This window comes from Aedes albopictus, chromosome 1 (genome assembly GCF_035046485.1).
Source record: "Aedes albopictus strain Foshan chromosome 1, AalbF5, whole genome shotgun sequence".
NCBI classification, from domain to species: Eukaryota; Metazoa; Arthropoda; class Insecta; order Diptera; family Culicidae; genus Aedes; species Aedes albopictus.
Window position 1 is genome coordinate 98638734 of NC_085136.1, and position 17829 is coordinate 98656562.

Here is a 17829-nt window from a genome sequence, read left to right on the forward strand (position 1 = left end):
GGCAAAAATTTATGTTATACATATTTAAAAACTTAGTGGCATACGTGGGACCGCGCATAACTCGTGAACGGAACATCGGATTTGGGTTGTATTTGTTTTGTTCTGTTATTTTCATCCAAGGAAGGTTTATGAGGCAAAAGACTTAGAAATTCTAAGTTAGAAAATTGAGATGTTTTTTTGACAGGGAACTGGGTGCAAAACTAGGCAAGAAAAAGTTTGGTTTGGTCATTTTGTATAAATGTTTCTCTTCTTTTATGTTTTTCGTAGAAAAATAAGTAAATAACTTTTTGCAACATTTTAATAGAAACTGTCGAAATTTATGACAACAATCCTTGACAAGTCTGATTCCAAAATTATTCGAAAAGTCTAAATAGAAATTTCTTTAAAAAAAACGCTACTATTCTGAATTCCATCAGCATATATTTTTTAAATCATTTTCTAAAAAAAAACCTTCAAACATTTTTTTTCAAAACTGCTCCTACAACATCCTACACTTGGCTCGCCATGGGTTCACCCATAATTTTCTTCCAGCAATTTACCAATCATTTTTAAGGGATTTGTCAAAAAAATATTTGAGAATAATCAGGGATTTGCATGATACTCTTCCAGAGATTCTTTAGAAATACTTCCAGAAAATCGTACACAAATTTGCCGAATCAAATTTGTAAAAATTTCCTCACGGTATGTATCTGAATAATCATTCATAAGTTGCACAAGCAATTACGTCATTTTTAGGGAGTGCAACCAGAAGCTAGACTTGTAGTTCTTCTGGATAATTCGACTCCCTCCTATCATCATTACTACTTTTTTAGATATTTTTCTGAAGTTTGTTCAAAGTAATTTTCTATATTCTGGTAGAGCTATGTTAAGATTTCTGTCAGACATTTTTTTAGGACTTCTGGATCTGTATTCGATCCTTTATAAATGTTGGAATAGTATCTAAAAATTTCCGCAGATTTGTTTATCACTGGCTTCTGATTTCAATTAGTACATATATGGAGAAATTCTGTTATATTCTGTTATTCTGTTATAATCAACGCACCTCCGGGCCGTGGCCAATCTGCGTTGTTTCGCTGGGCGATACGTCTACCAGTAGACTTGTATCTGCCCTATGCTAAACCGATTAGCATATCAAGTCCTTTCCACTGATGAGTAGGCTCGAATGTCCCGCCCCTCCCTATAATCCATAGGGGGAAATAAGGAGTTTCCAGTTTCAAGTATTGTATTGATTATGACACCAACTCTTTCTATTCCTTGGACAAAAAAATCACTAGACTTGGATTATCAGACTACTATTAATAATGAACATAATTAAGATACAAGTTTACATACACAATTGTAAAAGCAGTGTTAGATACTTTAAAGTGAATTGAAAAATGTGAATAAGATAAATTGTAAACTATTTCGCGGCGACACGAATGCTTCAATAGTGTCATAAATAAAGGCGCAAACAAACAAATAATTGATATTGAAGTATGCATATTGCATTATCTATTAGCAAAGTAGTAGAAAGAGTTGGGTGCCTGATTATAAAATTGTTGTACTTATCTTGTGTGTTTCGGACAAGTCCCGTTTGTGTTGGCCATTAGGACACTTCTTGCTTCAAAACGGTCGTTTCTGGAATGGAAAGAGAATAATTGGCCGCACATCTCCGCAAATGGGCGGCCCGCACATATTAGTATAATGTTGCAATGATTGAAAATAATAGATTATAATTGTTAATCTATATGAATACTGCTACAAGTTCAGGTTTCCCACCCTCCACGATTCTCTAGATACTGTTATAGCGTGTTTGTTGTAAATTTGTTAATAAGTGAAGCCTCCAGTAATTCAAAATTTAATGTACCGTGACCGGCCCTAATTCTGCGCAGTCCCTAATTCGGCGCACTTTCTCGAATGTACCACAAAATCATGGACGCTAGTTCAATATTAGCTTCAAGTATATTTTTTGAATATTGTTTCAATAGTAGTGAAAAAGTTTGTGAAGAAAAAATTTTCAAACTAATAACCATTATTTTGTAAAAAAATAAAATGATGTTGCAAGTACTTACAATTGCCTGAAATCTGTGTCCGTTAGCGAAGCTGCGTAAAAGTTGCCTCATGAGCTGAAGCATTTTGCGACATAAATAATGAAGAGAATGTCTGCTTTTCCATGCGCATCCTGTATTGCTGTCTTCGAGGAATCAGAATCGGCAAAAAACAATTGAGTTTTCTTCTTCTTTTCTCAATCTTCTTGTTCTTCTTAGGTGCGCAGAATTAGGAACCGGTATTGAATGGCGGTCCTAATTCTGCGCAGACATTTCAACACTAAGTTTTAAACATATAATTAATAAACAAACATCATGTAAATGCCACCATAATTATAACTAGGATATTCTATGTTTCTAGCAAACCAGTGAATGTAATTACGTTTCAACAAGTTGGCTTATATATTTTAAAGGCTAGTTTACGATTCTTGCATTTTTGATCTGATAGTTCGACCGGAATAACCACACTTGTTTTAAAACATTTGCTATCAACCTCGGGAAAAATTTTATGTATTCATGCAAGCATACATCAAATGGGACATATGATGTGAGTTTACATGAAATTTGCTTAAACAGAGGAAACCCTGGAGTTAAACAAGAAAGAAGTCTCAGTTTGCAAGCAAAGATTGTGCCACATTTTCATGGCGAAAAAGGTTACATTGCTTTTAGAAATGAAAGTAAATTTTACTGAACTGTAATGATTGTACATATTACGTGGATAACTAAAAAAGCTTTACATAGTAGTATTCGGTAATGCTACCAAATCCTTTTGTATAACATGATTAAAATTCACTTTTCTTAATATTCAAAGTTGGTAGTATCAATGTTGGGGACATACAAAGTTCCAATACGGTCGTAACGTCGCATGAAAGTTGAAAATTAAGAATTCATTTGATTTTGATCTATTAATCATGTTTTCATTACAATATGTTTATATGTTATCTTTTTTTAGAGTTTTTTCCATGTGCGCAGAATTAGGAACACTAGTGCGCAGAATAAGGAACATTCCAAAACAGGGTGCGCAGAATTAGGAACATAGACACATTTTAGAAATTGCATGATTTTACATAAAAAATAAGTGTTTTGTATAAAAAATATATTTTTCCCTTAATTACAAGGCTAATAACTATGCGCGGTCAAAATTTCAGCCAAATCGGTTCCATTTGGAATTTATTACAGCGGATTGAAATTGAAAAAGTCTTAGGTGCGCAGAATATGGGCCCTCCACGGTAGCGAAGATCCTGAGTGGATAGCATTCATTGATAATGATAGTGATTATTTTAATGTGGCATAACAAAAATTACTATTCAAATATTTCAAATCGGATTCGTCAATAAAATTATTGTTCATAAAATAATTAACCATGCGAATAATAACATGATATAAGAGCTCTCGTGTTTCAATCAATGCTGTCATACTATCTACTAAATCTTACAAAGAGGATTGAGGAAGTTATATAGGTATTGGTTATATGAACTACTACTATTTACTATACACACTTAGATTTTATTACAGTATTCGGTAATTTTTTACCGAATTCTCAACAGCAATTATTACATATATGGAGATTTTTTCTAGAATTTTTCAAAGAACGTCTTAATGCACTACTGATTAATGATTTCCGTTAGAAATAAGTCAAATTTTCCAAGATCCACCACTAACAAAAATGATCTCGAAGCGTTTCCTTAATTTCAAAATAAAGCCACTAAGAAACTATTAGAAATTTCTCCCCAGCTCCGGTCGCTAACTCCCCTCAAAGATCTATTAAAACCAACTCCATGAGTTCTGAAGAAAGTTATTCCAGGAATGCAAACAATGGCTCTATATGTTTCTTCAAAATTTGTTAAAGAACTTTATATTGATCAAATTTAAACTAGTTTGAATAAAATTCCTCACTATCAAAAATTCCCTGATTGACTCCAGAATTCCCTGATAATTCCAGGTTTTTTCCAGGGTAAAGAAAATTCCCTGATAATTCCAGGTTTTCCAGGTTTTTCCAGGTAGTAGACACCCTGTCAAGGAAACGTGTGCATGCAATTGAGTTGTTCAGGGATTTTTTTCTTTTTTTGGTGAGAGACTGCATAAGCCTTGGACTTATTAACATCTTTATTATTCTTTATTTGAAGGATATAAAAGTAGCTCTAACAGCTATGGAGAAACATAAATTTTCATCATGTTTAAGGTATGTGGGGTCTTAACAGCACGGTAATGTTCCTCCCTCATATCAAATTATCTTTTCTATAGTATTGAGCGTTTTTAAAAGATATAGATCAGCAACAGTTGCATTAATATGTTTTTTGGTCAAGTTTTGCACCGAAACATGAAAATTAGACTGAATTGGGGCAAAATAGGTCAGATTCCGTATTTTTACATGGTGGAGATCAACTTTATTTCATTTCTTAAAAGTATTTGAATCGTGATTGGCATAATTTGCATGGAAACTTAGAAAACAGCTTGAAAACCTATCAAAACTATTTTTTTCAATTTTTAGGGAATATGGGGTAAAATGGGACATTATTATGATATGGGCAGCATGAAAATGTTCCATATTCGTTGCGGATAATCTTTGCTAGAATAATAATGGATGTAGATCATCAACGGAGACCTTCATATGCTTTCTGGTCAAATTTGGCAACGAAACATGAAAATTAGGATGAATTGGGGCAAAATAGGTCACATCCCTTGCTCATCCATGGTAAAAATAAACTCTATCTAGTTTTATATAAGGCATCGTACACAAATTACGTAACGCTATAGGGGGAGGGGGGGAGTCTAGCTTAGCGTTACGATCCATACAAAAATTTTTGGCTTTTCATACAAAAAGCGTTACATGGGGGGAGGGAGGGGGTCTGAAAAGGTCAATTTTTGCGTTACGTAATTAGTGTACCATGCCTAAGAGTATTTGCATCATAATTTCATGTTATTGCATGAAAACTTCGAAAACAGCTTGAAAATTTATGAAAAAACTATTTTTTCATAGTTTTGAAGGAATATGGGGCAAAATGGAACATTATCGTGATATGGGCAACTTGAAAATGCTCCATCCTCGTGGTGGATAATCTTTGCTAAAATATTGAACGTTTTTCATGGATGTAGATCATCAGCGGAGATCTTCATATGCTTTTTGGGCATATTTGGCACCGAAACATCAAAATTAGAGTGAATTGGGGCAAAATAGGTCACATCTCGTGCTCTTCCATGGTGAAAAACAACACTATCTAGTTTTTTAAGAGTATTTGCATCATGATTGCTATGATTTGCATGAAAACTTCGAATACATCATGAGAACTTAAAAAAACTCATTTTAATAGATTTTAAGGAATATGGGGCAAAATGGGTAATTACAGTGATATGGGCAAAATGAAAATGTTCCACCCTCATTGTGGATCATCTTCGCTGAAATATTGAACGATTTTTTATAGATACAGATCGTTAGCGGAGAACTTCATATGCTTTTTGGTAAAATTTAGCACCGAAACATGAAAATAAGGGAGAATTGGGGCAAAGTAAGCCACAACTCGTGCTCTGCCATGGTGAAAATCAACTCTATCCAGTTGTTTAAGAATATTTGCATCATGATTGCTATGATTTGAATGGAAACATCGAAAACTGCTTGAAAATCCATGGATAAAACTAGTTTTTTCATAATTGATAAGTAGTGTGGGGCGAAATGGGGCGTTTTAGTGATCTGGTCAGCACGGAAATGTTCCACTTCAATTGAGAACAACTTCTACTCCGGTCGTACCTCCTCAATCTAGCTGAAGTCAGAAGGACAATTGACCAATCCAAATTCCTGTGTGGTAGTGGTTTGTGTTCAAATTTCCCGTGTTAATCTATCTGTAAGAACTTTGTAAACATCTTTTGTTCTCCCGTATATGGATAGGCTTGCATTAGGTTTCGTGAGACATTTTTTGGGCAACTCAATAGGCTGCACTACCAGCTAAGCACACAACTCTTAGCTGGCGGTCTTTGTCATCGCTTGACCCGTGGAAGCATGAGGTAGGAACTTGTGAGGACCAGAGCTATGTTGGACGCTCTCCTTATCGACTCACCGTTTTGCAGCCCAAGTCCTATTATGTCCATTTAATCAAATCGCCATGTTTTAACCCTTATGTGGCCGACAGGGTACCCGGGTACCCAGCACCCAATAACCCTTCAGGACACGCGCCGTTGTGAAAAGTACAACACTCCCAAAAACCTCGCTCATCGTATACAGCGCGAGCGCGGTGCAGTTTGCATATCAAACAGGCGCGCGTCCTGCAAGGTTGAAAAGCACGGTACGGTGTAGAAAAAAGCAAAACCTTTGTCGTACACATAACGGTTAAAAATGGACGCTAAACATTTGATCGGGGGCGTATGCATCAACGGTGATTTTAAATAAAGCGTACCCCATCGGGGAAACATTTCCATCCTTCAGTCTGTGTCGATCAATGAAGCAACATTTCGAGTGGAACGAACGAAACACAATGAACGCGTACCCTGCTATATATAAATAGCTGCGTCGTCGCATGATTGCTTATTTATAAAATTCTGAATGTTTGATGTTCAAAATTGCTACAAATTGCTAGATGATTGTCAATGAATAAGGTCAAATATAAAATTTGGACCTGAATTAAATTTTAATGCTTGAGATTTGCTTTGAGAAATGTCAAATGGAAACCTATGATGTCAAACGACTAACTGTCAGCTTTTGTGTTAGCATATGTGTGTGTCGGAGTGGGTGTGTTCCCAGACGGACTGAATCTATGAGCTGTGTTTATCTCTGCCATCCAGGAATGACAATCTGTGAGAGGAAGCTGGTGTGCGTGAAAGCAAGGCAGGCGGAGAGCTCATCAGTCAGTCAGTCACGTCTGTCAGTCAGTGTTCACTGTCAGTCAGTAGTGCGGAGGCGCTAGTGCGGAAGAAGAGGCGGGCGGAGAGTAGCTATCATTTGCACTGCACTGTTGTAGTAGGTACTGCTGCTCCTGCTGTACGTACGGTCGCGATGCGGTGTTATTATTAAATTAGAGGAAAATTTGGGATTCTGGATTTCGGTGGAACGAAATTATCGGTGCAGCCGTCGGGAGTGCGTTCTGGCTGGGGGTGGTGATGTGTTGTGCCTAGGAAGGAGCAGTGCGTGTGAAAAAGGGCACCTTCGTGCGAAGAATGCCATAGGACGGGGGTCGATCCACAGAGAATGACCTGCAGGGGAATTTTTCTTCTGCTTGACTCGTCACGACGGAAAAAATAATCGGAAGGGAAATTAAAACGGAAGGTGCTACATTTTGCGTGTTTTTTGCCCTCGGTTCGTTGGGTGCTGGAAGTTGGTGGCAGGGTCGTGTTGTGAAGATCAAGACGAGTAAAGTGTGGTGTGTGGCAAAGAATCCTGGTGTTGGGAGACCTTCACTGAAGTTGCAAAAGAAGATATCTGAAAGATACGCAGCATAGGGGGTTTCGCAGAGGGTGTGATTGCGCCTGTAAAGGCAAGCTTACAAGAAGCGAGTTGTTTTTGTTATTGTTGTATTGTTGTTATTGATTGAGTTGGTGTTGCTGGGCGAGGAGCTGCTGCGCTCGAAGACCTGTTTGGGATATTGCGAATACCTGCTGCACAGGCACTTGATTGCAGAACGGCTATGGCAAGTCACGCAGAATATGGATACCTAACCGGAGCCGATGAACTTAATGTAAGTTTGAGGGATTTTGTGGATTTACTTTGAATCTTTTTTATTTATTAGGAAACATCTAATCGCTGCAAACACCTCGCCACGCCTCAGCGTTTGTGATCATCCTCAAATTAACTGATAGCGTTAACATACACAATCGCTGAAATAAGACTCTCAGAAATAGACTGAAGATAAGAGATACTACCGTGTTGACCTACGGACTCAAAAGCATTGCCGCCAACATCGACGACGGCGTTCGTGTATTCTCTCATGCAATACATTTGTCAACCGAGTCTTATCACTCACTGTTCCAATTCTGGCACTAAAATACATCGAATACAACAACGACGTAGACGACGAAAACCTGGTTGCACAAGTGAATTCGTACGGTGACGACGGTGAATCATTCGAGCTATTCGGCGAAAGTATGAATGGAAGCTGATATGACTTGTTTGACATTACAGAGAGTCGTAAATTTTGTCACAATCAGCGCTTTTGGCTGAAAGTGCTGTGGTGGTGCAGAGTTCGGAAGCGATAACTGTTCATTGCTATCGACTTTTGCTCACTGATCATTGGATCCGATGCAGCATATGCTATGAAGTTCTTCTCTGTCAGTAAAAATTCACGTATATCAGTTATTATCTGTCATCTAGCTTAATATGAGTTGACGCCAAAACAAACTCAACGACATATTAAAAGTGTAGATTCATCTCATTGTTTCGTGACTCACGAATACGGAATATGGGATCACTGTGATAATCCGAAGGGTAAACAATCGTGCCTCCTTGGCGGCGCCAGTGTCGAATATGGCAAGGTCATGCTCTGCATATTGTGGAACGTGGTTGATTGAACGTATTGCACTTTTACTGTAGCATGAAAGTTATCTGGGGCAAGAAAATGCTTTTTGAAACAATAGTGAGCTTTCTTTTGCGTATCTATTACGGACAACGTGCTCTTAAGCTGGTGCATGTTGACGCAAACCAATGCAACGATTATGCAAGTGTCATATCCCTATCGTCATTGAAAATCAAAATGCTTAGGTCGACAGAGACGATGAAAAGATTGACCAGACGTTGGGAAAGATTAGGAGAGCAACATCAGGGTAGATCAACTAATCAACTCCTATGGGACTTTTGATCGTACGCTGAAAGGGAAGTGGAGAGATTATTTTCCTATACCTACCGTCTGTTCCTTACGTTAAGGACGGCTGATCATCATTCGTGGCCAGTTAAGTTAACAAAGCCACCCCTAGAATTTTTAAGAGCACAAATCTGAAGAACTCAATGTCTGACCACGCTGAAAAGTTGATCGATTGAGCACCCGCTGGTGGTGACCAATCGATTAACTTTTCATCACAATCTATCATTTGGTTCTTCAGATTTGTGCTCTTGAAAATTCGAGGGCTGGCTTCGTTATATATTCACCTTAAGGACTATTGGCAAAAAGGCAAACCAGCCGTAAAACCAATTGCAACGGGAACTTAGCAACAGAACAATGCCGAATACAACCTATAGGTGTCAAATGAGACGAGCTCAGGAAGTAAAAAGTACTTGCAATGGAAAGCTATGTTCGTATTACTGGTGATCTGGCAATTGTCAACTGCCGGAAGCATATTCGCCGATTTACTGACGGACTGCTGGTTCAGCATCGCTACAGGAGATGCGTTGGATAGGATCCAAAGTGCGCACATTTAAAGGTAGCCATACAGTCTTCCAAAGAAAATGGCCGGAAGTTCATACAATGGCTAAAAAGTGTCAGGGCGTTGAAGTCAGTAGAATCGTCAGATAGCGCACATCTCAAAGGTCAAGATCGCTTCACCAAGAGTTCGACAAGGACGGTGCTTGAGCGATCGAACTCCGGTTTCCCACCAGGCTCCAAATATGACACACGTGGGGGATGTAGATCCACTGGATGAGCTTCTCCTCGGTAAAGTCTTGGAGCTTCCTGAGGAACGGTTGAGAGTTGACCATTTCGCAGAGCTCCGTTAGGTCGATGTTGGTTCCGACGAAATTTGTCGCATTATCGGATATTAGCTTGGCACATTGTCCTCGTCGAGACACAAACCGTTGCAGGGCTCCGATGAAAAATGCAACTGAAGTCATGGATCCAACATAGTACATATGAATCGCTTTGGTTGCTTGGCACACGAACACACAAATGTAGGACTTCAGAAAGAATGAGTGGCTTCAAATACACCGGTCCACAGAAATCCACTCCAGTGTTGTAGAATGGATAGACGATCTTCGACTTGATCCGTTGCTAGCTCGCCTATGTATTGCTGCAGTGGTTTCGATTTTTGACGGAGCATCGTAGCCAATTGAAGCGTTCGACGGCAGATTTGCCGCGTTCAATCCACAATCCAGATCATTGACAGTGTTAGCTGGTTTCCGGACTGCATGTTTCTCAATGATACTCTCGGATGCTCGCTTCCGTAAACTTGTGGTACGGAGGAGGGCTGAACTGGTGCTTCATGTCGAAGTTGCAATTTTCATTGCGTAATCGTCCTCCTACTCGCAGAACGCCTTGGTCGTTAATGAACGGGGAGAGGGAAATCAGCTTATGTTTCGTGTCGATCATTTTCCCTTGATTCAGCTAGTGAACTAGTTTAGGGTTCTGTAGGCCTTCTCATGCACCAGCTTCACTAACTTTTGAACGGCGTCTGTCTTCTCGTTGAGGCTCATGACGAATGTTTTCGGGACGTCTACCTCCTTCTTCAAGATGCTGTTGAACCTCTCACACCATAACTCGAACCATTTTTGATGTTCTCAAAAATGGGAAATGTTTCGGCTTGTTGCTCGGCACACACACTGACGGTTTCTTGGACTTTCTCTGGTTCTTTGTGCCCAGCGGGCCACGTTGGTTCTACGGTTTATAGGAGCACGGGACCATTCCACCACAATCATGCGTTTTGGAGTTCGTTCGGCATCAAGCCCCTTGATATGATCCGCTGGGTTGTCGTTGGTGCCTACGTGACGCCTCTCCATTGTAGATGTTAGCGCCTGGATCCTCGTGGCTATGTTAGCCACAAATTGCTTGAGTTGCTCGAGAACAGTTTTATCGCTAAGGACATTCAAAGTGTTTAAGGTATCAGTGACAAGTTCAGCCAAGAGCAAGGCACCACATAATTCAAGCCTGGGTTAAGTCAGATCAGGCTCTGATTTTTTGCATTTACTTGCCTTTTTGACATATTGACCTGCCCATTTTCGTTTGTGGACCTGGCATGAATGCATGCTCCGTAGGCGAGATTCGAAGCGTCAGAAACTCCGTGGATTTAGATGGTAGCCTTGATTTGTTGGAGACTTGTTAATTGTAAATTAAACGCCACCCACTTATCGCTGTCCTGGTCTGCTTCTTCGTCACATCCCTTTTCCTTCTTCTACAGACTCTGCATGATGAGTTTCACCACGATGGTAATGGGTCCGGCCAGTCCAATGGGGTTGAAAAATCTCGAGATACTTGACAGGATTTCTCGCTTCTTAGTTTCTGCCTTTCCGAGGATTACTGGATCAACGTTAAGCATGAAAACATCCTCGTCTTGCTTCCAGACGATTCCGAACAGCTTGGAAAAGTGCGCTCGCCAGCCCGTAAGGCACCGTAGTGAGTCGATACACAATGGCTTCGGTTTTAGTCTGGGATACACAATATTTGTTGGAACTGCTGGTGATTCGGAGAAACATGAACTTGTCGATACATTTTACCGATATCTGTTGTGAATATCATCTTCGGAACACGAAACCTCTGGGCTTTTTCGTTCAGCTTAGGTTGAATCACAGGACCAACGAGTAGGTTTTCATTCAATGGCTTTCCGTTGCTTGATACCGCAGACCCATCAAAAACTACGCGGCACTTGGTTGTACTATTGTCGGATTCTCAACAGCGTAGTGTGGAAGGAAGTAATCTCGGCATCGTATTGCAGGGGTGCCAACTCCAACATTCGCTGATGAAGCCAGCGTAGTCCATGGAAAAGTTCCGGTAATCACATCAGGCAGCAAGTGGAACCCAAAAATCGCTTCGGGGTACCTAGAACAAATATAATTTTACTCCTGAAAGCTGGACGTCGAAAAGTTACTCTCTACCCATTTCGGAACAACCCGGGTGAAGTCATTAGCCTGAGTGTATTGCTGGTACAAATGAACAATTACATTCAAGGAATGTTTTCCAACATATTCGGAAACTACGGCAACAAGAACGCTGTGATCGGACATTGGTACATCTACAAAGCCCCTCAGAAGTACAAATCTAGTGATCAAACATCCCTTTTCGAGCCCCCGGAGGTTTGCTTCAGGTGGCTTGGACCAAACACAAGACGAGCAAGCCTTGTAGGCGATGTGGCGGTGACGGTCGAAATGCACAAGGCTGCACGAGTCCACCCTAGTGTTTGATTTGTTCCGGGAAATCTACGAGCAGTAAGCAACCAACGAGAGGTCCAAGGTGCCGGCCTTCAGAAGATCCACAGCTGATAAATCACAGTGCAATAAACGCTGCTGAACCTAAATCACTGTGACTCAGCTTAGCAACTACTTAGTCAGGCGGACTGGGGCTGACAATGAGTAGAGAGTAACCGATGTGGAACTTGCGTAGGTAGCAAAGACCCCAGGTCCGGACGGAGTTCCGAACCGGGCCTCGAAAGTAGCTATTGCAGAGGCTCCCGGGATGTTCAGGTCTGCTATGCAGAAATACATGGACAAGGAAGTTTTCCCAGAGGTTTGTAAGCGGCAGAGCCCGCGGTTGGAAAGAGGTCCTCGGCCAGAGCGGGTGGATGCCCCCTGTCAGAAACTCCTGATGCTAGCTGGTAAAGCCTGAGACTTCAGCTGATCAAATCGTGTTGCATCCTAGTATTAGTTCTTGATGATGAGAGCAACAGGAGTGTTGAGAATTACTCGGGAATCTGGCTAAGCGCCAATATGCTATCTTGGTGGACTCCCCAAAGCGAGTTATCGATGTTCGTTGCTGCAGGCTACGCAGCTTATCTCGAGGGTGCGGTATGCAGTAGCTCCTCTTTGAAGCAATCCCTTCTTGGTGGTTCCGGAGAGACGAAAGGTTGGGTGACCATGGGAGTATTATTTAGTGGATCGATGAAGAAGTAGTCCCGGTTTTTACATTTGTTGTAGAAGACAGTCCTTAGCCCCACACTATCTGGACCTTCCTGTTCAGGTGTCTGTTAAGCAGATTATCCCCCCATGGTTTAGAAGATAAAATGTATGGCGACACATTGTTAACAGGGTTGATTATTGAATCCATATTACAGAATGTATCATCTACTTCTATAAGGTTACGGTCTCCGAGAAATACGCATCCATACCTATATTTTGCATACAGCTGTTTCACATACGCACAGTTCTATCTTAATCAAATAGACACTCCTAGCCGTGTGGTCTACTCGGCGACGACGTCGAACGGACAGGCAATCAAAATGTCAAAGGTATATCCTTAATTGGGTCCCCTCGTCGTCGTCCGTCGTCCATCGTCCGTCTGCCAACGTAAACACACGTGAAGAAGCAACAGACAGACAGCAGCAGTGCGCAGCAACGATGACGTCGTCATCGCATCGTCACAGAGGTGTCATGCAAAATGCACATACCTATTCTACCCAATTGATATTCTTATTTGTTTGATACACACTTTTGCGTGTGTCGACACCATACAGACAGGTAACGACCGTCGTCGTCTACATGGAGCAAATATTGATGTTTCGGTGGTAAATCCAGAGCAATGAGGTACAGATACAGGTGGCGCAGATAAACATTGCAAACCACTGGTTGTCTCTTTTGTTCTACCGCTGATCAAATGCAACTCATTTAGTGACGTCACTAATTGAGTTGCATTTGATCAGCGGTAGAACAAAAGAGACAACCAGTGGTTTGCAATGTTTATCTGCGCCACCTGTATCTGTACCTCATTGAATCCAGAGCACATGCCGGAGTTCAGTCTTTCTCCGAACACTGATGATGATCGGTGTTGTTTTGACTTCGACATAGAAGGCAAATATGTGCATACCGTAGTGACATCTCAATTAGCACGCGGTGTCTAATGTGATTCATAGAGTGAATGTCACTTGGATCAATGCGTGAACAGCATTCATACTCCGACTGTATTACTAGGTCGATGCAGTAGTGTTAGATTTGCAGGAAGTCTGTGGAACAGGCGACTTATAGGTGGATTGACACTTTGTTGCATGATGCTTATGAGCGATTGAAATTATCCAGCAGCTAACGGTCCACTTGAGCGGATGCAGATACGAGATATTGTTAGACATGATAGTTTAAATCCGCATCTATCATAGGATGCAAATAAATTGGTGAACTAAACGGATCAGTATTTGACTAAAATTTCAAAAAAAATATTTTTGTCTGTGTGCCGTAACGTCCCAACTAGGAAATTTGTTGACCAGAAAGCCAAGAGATGGGCCCTCCGGTAATGCGTGGGTTGACCCACCAAAATCTCATACTCTCTCTCTTCATAATCTTCGCGGTACGCCTGTTAGGGATGACTTCGAGAAGACAACCGCCTTAAGTTGTTCTCTCACACCTGGCATGTTGGTTTCTGGCTAGTACTTTAGACTACCTGTTGGACTCAAACTACTGGGAAAGGAGGGGGGCAAGTTAACTAGCTGTTTGATTGTCCGTTACTTTCCCGGTGACGTCCAGAAGGCAGATAGGTCTGCATGCTGACTTGTGGCCAGAAATTTGCCTCTGTCTAGGCACATCTGCATAGCCATTCTGAACATGTCAGAGCTAGTCTCGATGGCCTTGTTCAATGTAACTTACTTCGCTATTGCGATGAACTCGTCATTCGTCACTGGCGCAACCTCGCTTTGGACGGTTTGACCATAGGGCTTGGAAACAGTGTTTCCACTATCTTCTGCAGAGTTCTAATGGTTTTGACGTGCCCTTTTCTTTTGGCCATGACTACTCTGTAGGCATCACCCCAAGGGTCGTGTTGGCTGCCCATAGATTTTCGAAGCACGTCCGCTTACGCGCCTGTATCTCTGCATCAGTTCCAATGTAGCTGTTCTGTAGACCTCACTTCGCTCCATTCTACCCTTATAGTGCAAGCAGGATGCGTAGAGTTCACCAATTTATGGACACCACTAGTATACCGGTATGCGCCCATTTCTGGGTAGAGATTGCCTTGGGATTGCAGCGTCACATGCGCAACTTAGGTTTAGATCATGGCTGGATAGATCGTTGGTGTTACTCTCCATAAGCAATCGCTCCACAAATGCTGGCTTATCGAAGCGTTTGGCCTCGATGGCTGTGGTCGTCTTTCTCCGTGTTCCACCCTGTATCAAACAACCAGACTCAAACCTCCAGTCTAAGTGTTTGGACCAGGGATCCAAAAGGCCACATCAATGAGGGATTCTGCACCGTTCCTACCCAAGTAACACACTTGTCACAGAAGAGTCACGGCGGCACTGGTTTATGTTGCGCAGAAATCACTGTGACTTACTTCTAGCAAGTAAATGATTGTTTGTTAGAAGTAAGTCACAGTGACTTCTGCTCAACAAAAACCTACGCCGTCGTGACTTTTCTGTGACAAGTGTGTTACTTGGGTACTGTAGGGTTTTCTTTGTCGCCTAAGTTTGCGACATCCACGTTTAGCCTGGCCTTAGCTTCGAGTAGAGCCCAGCCTCTCGCGTTAGTCAAGCGGCTACCAATCTCAATCGTCCAAGCGTTTAAGTCTCCACCGATGACAACGGGACTCAATCCCACTAGTGCGCTTGATGGCGAATCCAGCATAGACGAGAACTGGTCCATCGACCACCTGGGAGGGGCATACTAACTGCAGTAGTGCACCCCGTTGATCTTCGCTATTGCGAAGCCCTTGTGCAACGTGGAAATTATTTTCTGGACCGGAAACCGACCGGTTGTACAGATCGTCGCTAGCTTGGCCTTATCCGCTATCCAGTTCCCGTTATCTGGAGGGATGCGATATGGGTCCGATAGTAGGCCGATGTCTGAACTTGACTCTGACGGTGCTGACATAGTGCCGCTTCAAAGTGAGAGTGGGAGTGCGCGTCCAAAGGATTTTCGTGGATTTGCTGTTGTTGATATTCTTTTTTGCGGCTTCGCACACGCGCACTCCCATTCTCACGCGTAACTATAACGACACCCTGAGGATGACTGCCACAGCAGCTGTTATGTGGCTTCACAGTGGTTCAGGTTATCATTATTGTGCATTATCGTCGAATGATTCGACCGCGAAGATCTTCGCTTGGACATTTAGGCCCACCCGTCATGTGACCCTTGTTCGCAGTGCAAATCAAACAGTTTGGTGCCGAGCTGTACTCCCTGGCGATGTGGCCTTCTACTCCGCACATCTTGCAGAGTTTGCTCCTGTCAGGGCCTCTACACGCCCACGACTTGTGTCTTTGTTCGAAGCACTTAAAGCCGCCTCTGGCGGCTCGTAATTGCTGAGCAGGCACACTGACAAGCCTACTCTGATCTTGCCGACTGCAGTCGCCCCTACGGGGAGCTTGATCGTGGAGATCTGCGTGCCTCTAGGCATGCCTGCTGAGTCCTTTCGCAGGCGGATCGATGCACTTGGTGAATCTACCTCGCACTGCTGTTTAGCCCTTTGAAGCCGGATTTTTTCCAAGCTTTATTATAGAGTTTTTTTCACGTGTTTCTGTGGGTTTGATGCTCAACATTCATTTAGGCGTTCATTGCGGGTCCTTTTGTAATGTATTAAACGCCTAAAAGTAAACAATTTCTTTTGGTATCGTCTTATTTTCGTGTTACCATCAAGTTATACTCATAGTTAAATTCAATATGCTTAAGACTTTGCTTAGGACAAAACATCTACTTCTTGCGTGCCTTAAAATCTTCAACAAGCGCATAGAAATTAGACTCAAACTTGAAAATGTTTTGGAGGCCTTGAAAAAGTTCTACACCGCTTAAATATATACCTCTTAACCCCCTGGCCTGACGTAATATACAATAATGCATGGAACTAATCACTTTCCAGATGGTCATTTGGATTCCAACTAATATGGTCTTGCCAAAAGGAAGGTTATGCATTTTTTACCCCTCCTGACCCAGACGTCCACCGGAATAAAACTACCCTCGTGGCTCATATTTTTAAGGCTCCCAGCATAATTGAAACTACAACTAGTAATGCAGTGAACCTGAAAATTTCTTTGAAAAATATTGATGTTTGTGTCTTTGACAGCGGTTTAAAATGTTGTTGTAAGCCTCGCAGCCTACGGGTTAATAACTTGTCGATGGTAAAACAGATGACTGCCAGGGTTGTGATTGGTGGTGAGCTACTCTCCAACATTCTCACCCACCCAGAGATGATCAATTTCTGAAAATATGCAGCCGAAATGTGGTGAGCCAGGTGGAATGAACCGCCACTCCATAACTTCATTACAACAGAATTTCGCTACCGCTTCATTGTGGACATCATCGTATAATAACTTGAAGAGCTCTTGAAGCTTGTTCCGGGCTCCAACAAAGTTTGTCCCATTGTCGGATTGCATAACAGCACACCTTCCTCTTCGAGCTACAAAGCGACGAAGTGCCTGAAGGAACCTATCACTGGACACGTCAGTCACGAGCTCCATATGGACGGCCTTTGTACACAGGCAAATAAAAATCGCAACGTAAGCCTTAACGTTGAACAATTCGTCATTGAAATCATCATCATCATCAAACATTTGAAAGCAGTTTTTTCGTCCAAAACAAAAGTTTTTGCGATGAAAATGTATTCACTGTATTCCACATGACGAATGGAATGCAGTGAATATATTTTCATGGTCATTGTTTTGATCTAGAGCGAAAAAAATGCTTTTAATTTTCTGAAAAATAATGACGGATGCTTGAGCCTTAACAGCTGGACGTCGTGGAGCAGGGCTGACGTAAATGGGTCCGAAAAAATCTACTCCAGTCTTCAAGAAAGGCTCAGAAACGGTAATACAAGATGCTGGCGATTCCTCCTTGAATTGTTGAACGAAAGCATATTTTACATTTGTGTACAATCTCTCTTGCTACATTTCTTCAATATTTGATCAACGAATCCAGGTCTAGACTAATGCTGTCTGTCTGAATCACCAAATTGTCTTCAGAGACACCCTCTAATACTTCGGAATAGTTAGAAGCCCATTTCCGCAATCTCATTCCTCCGCTTTCTGTCAGCTGTTCTAGGGGGGCGTCCATAAA

General features: G+C 41.8%; 1 protein-coding gene across 8 annotated transcripts in view; it reads left to right on the plus strand.

The window, feature by feature from the left end:
• The first annotated feature begins 6863 nt into the window (after positions 1-6863).
• The window catches only part of LOC109400382 (E3 ubiquitin-protein ligase Nedd-4), a 35241-nt gene continuing 24275 nt past the window's right edge, over positions 6864-17829 (plus strand). For 2 of the 8 annotated variants that reach the window (XM_062845072.1, XM_062845070.1), the window contains exon 1: positions 6867-7690. In XM_062845072.1, coding sequence (XP_062701056.1) covers positions 7640-7690 — 51 coding nt within the window. In that variant the 5' untranslated portion in view covers positions 6867-7639. Of the gene's footprint in view, positions 7691-17829 lie in introns of all 8 variants that reach the window. The other 6 variants (XM_062845069.1, XM_062845068.1, XM_062845071.1 and 3 more) reach the window with 6 other exon arrangements.